Consider the following 12403-nt stretch of genomic DNA (forward strand, 5'->3'; position numbering starts at 1 on the left):
CCCTAAGTATGATCACACTTCTGTGTAATGTTCATGTTCTGTGTGTAATTGCTTGTTTAATTTAATTTAATATTAATGCATGATCAAGATATTTATGCTTTCATTGTATTATTTTAAAAATATATCTTACAAATCTGTAAATATGTTGAGATGTTCTAGTGTGCAAATAAATGCTAATATTCCTTAAGCTATATATAATGGGCCTGGGAGTGTTGATTACCTTAAATATTGATCCCGTCCTTGTGACTAAGAAAGTGACCTTGTATTTTCCATTGATGTTTGTCACTGGTTTGATTACTTTGTGTTCCTTTGTTCCATTCTTCCTCAGTTCATGAATAAAGCAATCATAGAGGTTAAGTGAATGGCCTTGAATTGGACTTGATTGCAAGTCTCCAGATAGCTGCTATTTAAAATGTGGCCTTTTTTCCATGTAAAGCACAGGATTTTAATGAAAATGACCACTCTATGTGCTTTCTTTTGTTGTAGGCTCGTGGGGTCAGTGTATCGGGGAGGTGTGTGGTTCCAGTGGAGTCCAGACAAGGACGATATGGTGTGTCCACATAGAGGGCTGGACCACCCATCACTCTCACTGCCAGCATGTGGAAAAGCCGGAAAGTAAACGGCAATGTTTTAAGATCTGCAACTGGCACCAGGATCTCTTTGAATGGGAAATTTCTGACTGGGGGGACTGTGTTCTTGTTTCTTTCTTTTCCAATGAACTCAAATTGAGGACCACTGAGTGTATTACAGCCCAGCATGGCATTCAGAGGCGCAATATCCACTGTGTTCGAACTTCCAATCGAAGTACCGTCAGCATAAGGATATGTGAGTTCTTTTCACAGAAACCTCCTGTGGAGCAAGCGTGCCTCATCCCTTGTCCTCAGGACTGTGTAGTTTCAGACTTTAATTCGTGGTCAAGTTGCAGTAAAACCTGTGGTGCTGGTCTTCAGCATCGAACTAGAGACGTCCTTGCCGCACCAATGTATGGAGGAGATAACTGCCCTAATCTAACTGAGAGAAGGACTTGTACTAACTCTGTTGACTGCCCTCTTGCAGAAGGTGAGTACCAGTACAGTCTTAAAGTTGGGGCATGGAGTAAGTGTCGACTACCGCATAACAAGGATGCCTTCTTAAATGGAAGGACAACAGTGGACTTTGGTGCTAGCTCCAGTGACAACAACTCAGTTATGCTACATACATTGGATTCTAACAACCAGTTTAATCATCACCGGTACCACCACCACAATGCTCATGTGCATTTAAGGTACCCCATGTCATGGGACTTGGAAGTGGGATATCAGACACGACATGTACGCTGTGCAAGAAATGATGGAAAGAATGTCATGCTAAGGTAAGAGGATTGTATGTTGATAATAAAAACATTTTTTACATTCACTGGGTACATTATTAGGTACACCTTGCTAGTAAGGAGTTGCAGCATTTTAGCCTTCACATCACAATACAGTGAACTGATTCTAATGTTCAATAAACTGGTTAGAGATTTTGTGAGTCTTGTGACAAAGTGAATTATCTTGCTGGAAAATGGGTACACTGTGGTTTTACAGTAATAGTCATGATGAGCAGCATTACTTTTGGTATCTTGTGGAGTTTAAGGTGTGCTGATTCTTAGTGAGGAGCCTTAAAAGTGCCAGAAAGTAAAGCCTCACAAAATGACACCCCCCAACATCCTGTACTGTTGGGGAAAAGAAGGATGGATCCATGCTTTCATCTGGCTGAAATCCACACCCATTGGAATATACAGCATTATTCCAATCTGTTATTGTCAAATTTTGCACAGCCGTGAATTGTTCCTGTTCTGAGCTCAAAATGTGGTATTTTGCTCTTGTGGCTTATCATCTTTAAGTCTTGATAATTTGTACATTTACAGTAGATATATTATTTATCATACTGTAGCAACACTGAGGGGTTACTTGAACAAATTAAACTTTTCTATCACACTCACCTTGTAGATGTAAAAGGGATGTAAAAATCCGGTTCGCCAAGGCCGATGTACTGTACCTTTTAGACATTGTATGTCTATTCTACAAAGCAGCTTGATCTATTAGGTAATCAGAAAAAAAAATAAAGAAGTTAACAGTTTGCTGATGGGGTAATTGATTCATTTGATTCAGGTGTCTTGGATTAGGTTCTCAAACATCTAAAGATTGCAGTATACTGCCCCTCAGGCACTTGAATTTGACACACCCATATTATCCATTCAACCAGTTTGGCACCATATCCATGCTCAAAGTCACCTAAATCCCAAAATGTTACACATTTTTATGTTCAGTTTGAAATTCAAAATGTGATATTCATTATCTCTAGTTGAGTTTGAGTTTCTGCAATGTAATTGTCTTTTGCACAACCAAGCAATTTTGGAAGACGACCTAATTATGTGGCTGACTAGTATTTGTGAACATAGTATTACTGGAAGCAAACAGACACTCTACTGTTCTTACACAATAAAAATGTATGATTTAAAACATGCATGAAAATTACATGTTTCTGATTTTATGCTGCAAAAGCCATTCAATAACAGTTCTACCAATATGTTTCACCACTTTCTGATGTTAATATCTTATTCTACACCAATACTCTTCTCTTACACAATGGTCAAACATCCCAAACACTGAATTATTTTTCAAGAATATCTTACACCAAAAGATTTGATCTTGACCTTTATGGAGCATTTATCGGACATTTGTAGCATAAAAAGACTGGTCTCATTCAACTGCAGAACACACGCATGATTTTAGAAATTGTAGGATAGTTGCAGGGTAAAGTAAGATTTTATAATGATTACGATCAAAATTAAAGGTCCTTTTCCCCTAACTTGATGATATTGACAATAAGTGTGATGACATCACAGCTTTTTAAATATTTTTTTAGATTAAAGGAATAGTACACCCAAAACATGATTAGCCTTCATTTTCTACTCACCCCCATGCTGAACAACACTCTGGAGTACTTTTTTGATATCTCAAATGCATCTGGAGATCTGGGAGGCTTCTTGCTGTCTGCTGACATTCAAATAATGGAGGTCTATTGTGCCCGAGACAGAAAGGTCCATAAAAGTCCACAAAAACGTGTCAATATTCCTCCATACTGCTCGTCCAATGTATTCCAAGTGTCCTGAGTGGGTAGCATCCAGAATGTACTCGAAACAAAGTCATTTAGAATGTTTTTAGAGCATAAACAGTAGTGTATAGGATTTCCTGAAAGCGCGCACATGCGCGTTCACGACGCTACGGAAGCCGGCACACCAAACCAGATGAAAGTGCGCATTCAGCGTCTGCTCTGCCAATAATGCAAGCGTAGAAGAAGAAATGTGCTGTTTACCTGTGCAAAGAAAGAAACAACGAAAGAAAAATGTCTGAGGACTTCAGTGTTGAGGAAGAGCGTGAGTTCTTTGCCGAGCTGAATGCGCTGGTTTGGTCTGCCGGCTTCCGTAGCTTCGTGAACGCGCATTTGCGCGCTTTCAGGAAATCCTATACACTACTGTTTATGCTCTAAAAACATTCTAAATGACTTCGTTTCGAGTAAATTCTGGATGCTACCCACTCAGGACACTTGGAATACTTTGGACGAGCAGTATGGAGGAATATTGACACGTTTTTGTGGACTTTTATGGACCTTTCACAATAGACCTCCATTATTTGAATGTCAGCAGACAGCAAGAAGCCTCCCAGATCTCCAGATGCATTTGAGATATCAAAAAAGTACTCCAGAGTGTTGTTCAGCATGGGGGTGAGTAGAAAATGAAGGCTAATCATGTTTTGGGTGTACTATTCCTTTAAGTTATTCACAGAAAATAAGAGCTGATCATTACTTTTGTGGTTACTATTATTTTCTAATCACAACCAAGTGCTGTCTGTGTCTAAAATTGCCAGAGCAGGGAATACGTAAGACAACTCTTTCCTGAGAAATAGAGAACTTTGGAATGTTTATCATCACAGCAGTTGGCTGCCATTGTGCAGTGCCCGGTGAGCATTGTGGGGTTGAGGGTCTTGCTTAGGGAGCCAGAGTGGCAGACTGTGGGAGTGGGGCTTGAACTCAGAACCTCTGGGATCCAAGCTCAATGCCCTAACCAATAGGCCACCACCACTAACCTACCCATCAATATTTATTTTATGATTTACCTATCTTCACACATATTGTCAGGTTTGATGAAATTAGTTGAGGACCCAAAATGCAGGGATGAGGAGGCAGAGATGAGTTCTTGCAGGTTTAATTTAAATGCAGACAGCAACAGAAGCACAAATCCAGGAACAAAAAAACAAGAAACCCAAACCATTGGACACCAGGAAGGAACGCACGAGGAGCAAAGCAATAAAGAGAATCCAGCATTGAGGAACTGTAGAGGAGGAGTTAGCCTATATATTGGAAAACAGAACCAAGAGTGGAGTAATCAGTTAATCATTGGGAGCAGGTATGGATAGAAGATGCTAGAAAGGAGCTAAGGGACAGGGGTACTAGGGGGCAACAAAGAGTAACCACAGAAAACAGGGTTTACAGTAACTGTAACTGAAAACAACTTAAATAAGGCCAAAGGAGAATAAACTAATGACTACAAAATAAGGAACAAGAAAGAGGAAAACTATAGCATAAGAGAATGGACTGGATAACTGAAGCCATTGATAACATACCCGTAGGGTAAGTGAAAGAAAATCTAACTAAAACTAGAACAAGGAATATATAATTGAGAAAAGGCTGAAAAAGAATAACATGGAAGAGTAAAACTAAGAATTTAAAAATGATAAAAAAAAATCCTAACAATACAGAATAACATAAAATAAAGCATAAGTGAGAACCCAAAATTAAAACTTACACAAAGCCAGAAAATCCAGAATGGCAGAGCATGATACATATCTCTTCATTTGATTTTAATATTTACTTTAACACTTAATCTGATGTGTACATACAGGCTTAATTACATTATTACATAATGACTTGTTCATCACATTACCATTTGATTACTTGTACATTCAATTGATGACTTTTTGTTTATTTTTATCTCTTTATTATTTCTTCTATTTATTCACATCTATTTTTCTATCTATGTAACCTCCTTCCTTACTAAGATGTAATTTTTATTTTGAATTTGGAGACAAGCTGTTTTGTTCACATAGAGCAGGATGGTGTCAAAATGCTCTTTATGGATGTCTGTTATTTAATCTGTATAACTGGATTATGTGAGAGTCGGTGTTTCAGCAGCATGTTGGCAGGGAGGTGAGGTATTATTGTGTTAAATGTTAAGTGGTACTCCCGTCAGTTGCTGCTTTTCAGTCGACCCTGGTATTTGGATTTGATAAGAATGGATTTTTCTACACACATACATGCAACACAAATACATACACCCCCCTTACACACATACGCACACACACACAATTGGGCTTCCATCATTGAGGGAGAAAAATCATTGCATCTATATTGAGGTTTGTTGTTTAAATGCCACTAAATACCATCCTCTTGTTGTATAGTGACACCATTATGCAGCTCTTAAACTTAATTTCAGAATGCCATTCATAGAAGCCTGTATATCAGATACAACCTTTTTATTCAATACTGACTACATAGTGCTTGTTATTGTTTAGATAAATTGGCTGTTGCAATCATGAAGTGTGACATGTTTGCTGTTCTCTGCTTCTTTTGGGGAAAAAAAAAAACAAAACTAAAATTTGGACTCACAGCCATCAAGTCAGGTATTGTTTACATCAGGTTAATTAATCTAAGATGGAGGCTTCTGTTTTATTCACCTTGTACAGTGTACAGTAGCATTTCAAAGATGGGTAGAGAACCAGACATTGTACCTAAATAAAAGTAACTCTTCCTCATCATATTTCTACTTGAGTAAAAAAGTAGCCATTTGAATTTGCTCAGGCAAAACTGAAAAAGTATCTGGTAAAAAAGGCTACTAAACTACTGAGTAACTAATTGCAACATTTGGTATTTAAATTGTGCATTAAGAAATAGACCAAAATTAAAAGTTATGTGCAAATTCTTTTAAAAATCATAAAAACAATTAAAACAACACATAATGTAGTTGACAATTAACAATTCCAGTCAGAAGAAACACCTTTCCATCCCAAATTTGTTTTTAACATAAAACTAAAAAAAAAAAAAAAAACTTCTAGTGATAATATTTACTCCTTACTATAGGTTAGCTTTTTAAGGTAGGATAAGGTTAACTCTTGTACAAAAAAAGGTCACTCATTTTGACATAGCATTAACTGTGTGACTTTGTGAGGATCACTTTCTATCAGAAACAAGCTTGTTGGTTATTTGGTGAAGTTACTAATGAGAGCCAAACATTTTACTCAAGTAAAGGTACAGGTGCTGGTCATAAAATTAGAATATCATGAAAAAGTAGATTGATTTCAGTAATTCCATTTAAAAAGTGAAACTTGTATATTATATTCATACATTACATACAAACTCATATATTTCAGATGTTTATTTTGTTTAATTTTGATGATTACAAATGACAACAAATGAAAATCTCAAATTCATCATATCAGAAAATTAGAATATTACTGAAGACCAATAAAAACAAAGGATTTAGAGAAATGTTGGCCAACTGAAAAGTATGAACATGAAAAGTATGAGCATGTACAGCACTCAGTATTTAGTTGGGCCTCCTTTGGCCTGTATTACTGCAGCAATGCGGCGTGGCATGGAGTCGATCAGTCTGTGGCACTGCTCAGGTGTTATGATAGCCCAGGTTGCTCTAATAGTGGCTTTTAGCTCTTCTGAATTGTTGGGTCTGGTGTATTGCATCTTCTTCTTCACAATACCCCATAGATTTTCTATGGGGTTAAGGTCAGGAGAGTTTGCTGGCCAATTAAGAACAGGGATACCATGGTCCTTCAACCAGGTACTGGTAGCTTTGGCACTGTGTGCAGGTGCCAAGTCCTGTTGGAAAATGAAATCTGCATCTCCAAAAAGTTGGTCAGCTGCAGGAAGCATGAAGTGCTCTAAAACTTCCTGGTATGTGGCTGCGTTGACCCTGGACCTCAGAAAACACAATGGACCAACACCAGCAGATGACATGGCACCCCAAACCCTCACTGACTGTGGAAACTTTACACTGGACTTCAAGCAACGTGGATGAAGTGCCTCTCTTCTTTTCCTCCAGACTCTGGGACCTTGATTTCCAAAGGAAATGCAAAATTTACTTTCATCAGAGAACATGACTTTGGACCACTCACCAGCAGTCCAGTCCTGTTTCTCTTTAGCCCAGGCAAGACGCTACTGACGCTGTCTGTGGTTCAAGAGTGGCTTGACACAAGGAATGCGACAGCAGAAACCCATGTCTTTCATACGTCTGTGTGTGGTGGTTCTTGAAGCACTCACTCCAGCTGCAGTCCACTCTTTGTGAATCTCCCCCACATTTTTGAATGGGTTTTGTTTCACAATCCTCTCCAGGGTGCGGTTATCTCTCTTGCTTGTACACTTTTTTCGACCACATCTTTTCCTTCCCTTCGCCTCTCTATTAATGTGCTTGGACACTGAGCTCTGTGAACAGCCAGCCTCTTTAGCGATGACCTTTTGTGTCTTGCCCTCCTTGTGCAAGGTGTCGATGGTCGTCTTTTGGACAACTGTCAAGTCAGCAGTCTTCCCCATGATTGTGTAGCCTATAGAACTAGACTGAAAGACCATTTAAAGGCTTTTGCAGGTGGTTTGAGTTAATTAGCTGATTAGAGTGTGGCACCAGGGGCCATCAATTTTGAACCTTTTCACAATATTCTAATTTTCTGATATGATGAATTTGAGATTTTCATTTGTTGTCATTTGTAATCATCAAAATTAAACAAAATAAACATCTGAAATATATGAGTTTGTATGTAATGTATGAATATAATATACAAGTTTCACTTTTTAAATGGAATTACTGAAATCAATCTACTTTTTCATGATATTCTAATTTTATGACCAGCACCTGTAGATATGTTTACTAAAATGTTAGTCAAGTAAAACTAAAAGTATGGTGCTGTTAAGCTTCTCCTTAAAGTATAATTTTGTCAAAAGTTTACTCAAGTAACTGTAATTGAGTAATTTTAACTAGTCATACTCTTTAAAGGTACGGTGACTTTATTTTACAAAGGTATCATTTGCATCAAAAATAGACTTGAGCTTGTTGTTAAATACACTTGGGGCTCGTCCCTTTTCAATATAAATATAGTGTTACAGTATTTAATGTTTGGTTCTTTCTGATTGTAGAATATAAAGGAAGATGTACTCACTGCTTATAATTAATAAGCTCATTATTTGTATTGCCCAGGTAATCAACTGAAACTTGAATTCAGTGACAAATAGAGCCTTTTCAGTAATTTAGGAAAGCAAATTGGCTAATTCAAGTACTTATGAATGGACAACTTTTATCACAGAAGATGAAGTAAATGAACTGATTTTTTTATACCAAAAGGAATTAGGCAAAGTTCATTTGTTCTCCATACAGCTCAATATATCTGGAAGATTCATTAGATTCTCCAGGCATGTGATATTTTAAATGTTACTTAATGAGTTCTGTCCACTAATCCATTTAAATCCCAACCACACCCGGGGCCTGCACTATAATTAAAGTTCAATGTAACCAGCTGGCCTATGGTAAAGGGCTGTAAGACCCTGTGCAAATATTAAATTTAAAGCTCATGCTACGCTATTTGCTCTTGAATATTTTTTTTTTTTTCATTATTCTGCTCTCCCAAAACAGAAAAAAAATAACAACTTTGTGGAGAACTGCGTAACATGAGAAGTACACAGAGTAATTTACACATTTTGTGCAATTTGAATATGTTTGTCTTATCTGAAGACCCTGATAAGCACTGTTGCATTTACAATTCCTCTATTATAAACCTAACATGGCCAAATTAAGCTGGTTCTGAATTAGATTATTATTTTTATGATTGAGAGAAATTAAATGAATTTTTAAATACTAAATCAATGTAATGGAAGTGTACAAGTATTTTAATAAATTCCACCTTTTAGCAGCTTGGCTGTCCTTGATGCATTCCTGATCACAGTTTCTCAGTCCTTTTGAACAAGCAATGTGTTTCTGAAGCTATAGCATGGTTTCTCCTAAAAATAATTTTATCTCAACTGTCAAAAGATGCCTGTTGCATTTTTTCCAGCAATTTTCATACATAACTGGCTAGCCACAAAGGCACATGATGTTAAAGCCATTTTACTGTTACAGATTTTGTGCAGCCAATGAAACACTTCTGTTCCCCAGCATTGTCTTTCATTACCCTACCTTTCTTAAATTCCATTTGAATCTCAATAACTGTGTTGAAAATGTTACTGATTAATTTCTGCTTTTTAAGTTTTGTGTATTTTTATTTTAAAATGTACATTTACAACAGCATAACACTAATACTGTAAAATATATCCCTAATATGAAGCAAAGGCTATAATACCTAAATACAAACAATGTAAATCTATTGTCTCACAAAGCCCACCAATAACCGAAAAAATCATGCTGCAGATTTCAGATTCATCTATGTCTGGCATTAATAAGAAAGAATAAGAAAATAGGCATAGGAAGTACACAGTAGGAATTCACAATAACAACCTGCTTTCTCATGTGGTGCACTCTAAAAACCTCTGTGGTGAAAGGAGAGGAAAGTTCATGCAGCTAACCCAACTCAGGGTCATATACTCAGCAGTCAATCCGCATATTTTCATTTCCAAACAAATTCCGAAACTTGAATATTGATATCTGCAAATCCTATTACTGTTATTTCTACCATTTGCTTTAGTGTTATCATAATAACTGTTGCTTTAAAAGAGACTGTAATAAACTCCTTTCTACAGGCTAGAATGGTATGAATACAATATATATTATGTATATCTCAAAAGGCAATTTTAGATTGATTTAGTCTTAAAATGAAGTAATAAAAACAGTAAATCAGGTTAACAAAACATATTCCATCCTGATAACTATTTGATTTTAGAAATAGTGAATCCATATCCTCCTGTGGATGCACACTTTTCAACTATACCCGATATAAGATGTCAGTAGAGATTTTTAAATATTATTATTTATTTTATTAAATATTATTATTTAATTTATATTATTTTAAACATTATAATATAAAAGCGTATTTATTTGCATGTTGTTGCTGTTTGAGTATCAGAGATGAGCATGTGCGTTGTTAGATCCTTTGCCAATTTCAAACCACTTTTTACTGAGACAGTGTGATTGAGTGGGCCTGTATCACGACCAGGAAAAGCAAAGCTTGTTATCAGAGGAAGATATTTAATTTTATATAGGTATTAAGATAAGTCATGATCTTAAATTCTACTACCATTAAAAAAGAAAACAAAAAATGTTGCTGTCTTTATTTCCCACCTCCCAACACTGTATTTGAATCATTTAAGTTCATTTTAATGTTGAACTCCTTTTAACCACTTTGGAAAAATAAAATAAATGACTTTTATTTGTGGTTTAAATTAGCCTTACAAATTATATCACACTAAAAAATTTAGACAATGAAATTTATTGTCCCCACTGTATAAATTGTGCACAGTAAACTATGACTTTTCAAATTAACTATTTAGACAAACCATGAATGTTATTATAAGCTTGCAACATTTTTTTTTTTAATAAAAATGCTTATGCTGTGGTGTTAACAATTTTCTTTGATTAAGCTCAGTAAAATTATACTTCTTAAGTCTACCATCCTTCATTTTCATATTCGTAAAAATAAAAGGTTTTCATGAAAGTTTGATCAGGCTGTTGTATAGCTCAAGATGTCATTTTGTGAACAGGAACATCTTTTTAAGACCCCAAAAAGCATCAGCAGATATTACTGTCATAAACTTTAGTTTCAGAAATAAGTCATTTTATTTTTCAAGGCTGTACTTTTAAAAGATGAAATTGTCCAGTGAGCTGTTTCCAAAAGAAATGTCTTTTTGTTTTACACTTGTGTAAACAAAATGACAAATAAAATCTATCTGAAGTCTAAAAGTCTGTTATATCAGGGAGCAAATTCTGTCAGACTTGATAATAGAGTCTTCTCAATCTTCAGTCTATGTACCAAGGACAACACTCCGTTGACCTACCAGGCGTGTGTGATGCCCAAAGACTGCCAAACTTCTGATTGGTCATCATGGAGTTACTGCTCAAAGACCTGCCAATCCACCGACCTGTCTCCTGGGTATCGGCTCCGGACACGGATCATGACACAGATTCCATATGGAGGAGGAAAACAATGTCCTGCTCTTGAGGAAAAGGAGGCCTGCAACATTATCGGGGATTTGCTTCCAAAATGTCCAAGGTATTCATACAAACAGCATATGTTATTTCGTTATCATGCTCAGTGCCCACAGAAAACAAACTCAAGTCATAATTAAGCTTCTAATCATAACAGTTGTTTTTTTCTTTTCATTTTGACTCTTTTTTTTTATTTGATCAAAAAACAAAAGAACAACGACAAAACCTGAATATGCTATTAGAACAAAAAAGATCAGTTGTTTGGGCTTAGGGTAGAAAGACTCCTGAAAGTTGTTGCACTGAAGTTGGAATATGTTTTAGCTAATAAAAAAAGCACTGAACAAAGTAATCAGTGGAGAATTACATTCTGTGCTAGTTAGTTTGGTTTTTTTTCCTTTAAATTTAAATGGAGCGCCTGAGAGCAGGGGATTTACGTGATTAGGGGAAAACTCATTACAGAAATTAAGCATTTGATAGATTACCAGGGGCTGTTGTTCCAGTAATCTCCTCAAATATTATTGCTTTCTGCATCATTGCATACTGAATTTCGTAGTTGAAACCAAACATTTATTTAGAAGTTTTGAAAACAAAAATAATCATCACACCGTTTTTTTGACTGACTAAAAGAAGTACCAAAGAAGGAAGATTATATTTTTATATTTTTCCTTGATTTTTAAAAGCAGCTGTAAATTTATTGTATAAACTGAATCTTAATCCTCCTTAATTGTTTATTGTTATTCACATTCACTTAGATGTATATTTGTTTGTTAAATGGCAGATTAACTTTTGAAAGGTCTGCATGTCTGATGAGAACTTTTTAACTTCTTTCCCATTGATTAAAAAAAACAAACAAAAAAAATGTTTCCCTTAAATATTTTCACATTCTGTCTCTGTCCCACCACATATTTTGTGTGTCTTTTATTGAGACTTTGCATAAAAAAAATCAATGCATATTGATTATAAATGTGAAATTGAAGCAAACCAATACAGTATATGGTTTCACAGTATTTTCCCCCCAATTCCCCTTTTCAGTCGGATACCTCTTGAGTAAAATCCAGTGCAGTAAATTGCCAAGCCATAGCTTTCTGTCTAAACTGACTGGCCAGCTAAGAGGAACAATAATGAAAAAAAGCAATCAAAAGATCCATTGTAACTCTTGCAGAGCTGCAGAGACCAACAGATTAAGAG

At 35.9% G+C, this 12403-nt stretch overlaps 1 protein-coding gene across 1 annotated transcript in view; it reads left to right on the plus strand.

Annotated features, from left to right (window-relative positions):
- Positions 1 to 486: 486 nt before the first annotated feature.
- thsd7ba (thrombospondin, type I, domain containing 7Ba) overlaps positions 487 to 12403 on the plus strand; it is a gene marked incomplete at its 5' end in the record, with an annotated part of 167317 nt that continues 155400 nt past the window's right edge. Inside the window, 2 exons of the mRNA XM_038275473.1 lie at positions 487 to 1351; positions 11031 to 11279. Coding sequence (XP_038131401.1) covers positions 487 to 1351; positions 11031 to 11279 — 1114 coding nt within the window. The remainder of the gene's footprint in view (positions 1352 to 11030; positions 11280 to 12403) is intronic.

Source organism: Cyprinodon tularosa, unplaced genomic scaffold, assembly GCF_016077235.1.
Source record: "Cyprinodon tularosa strain WSP-4 unplaced genomic scaffold, ASM1607723v1 ctg96, whole genome shotgun sequence".
Lineage (NCBI taxonomy): Eukaryota > Metazoa > Chordata > Actinopteri > Cyprinodontiformes > Cyprinodontidae > Cyprinodon > Cyprinodon tularosa.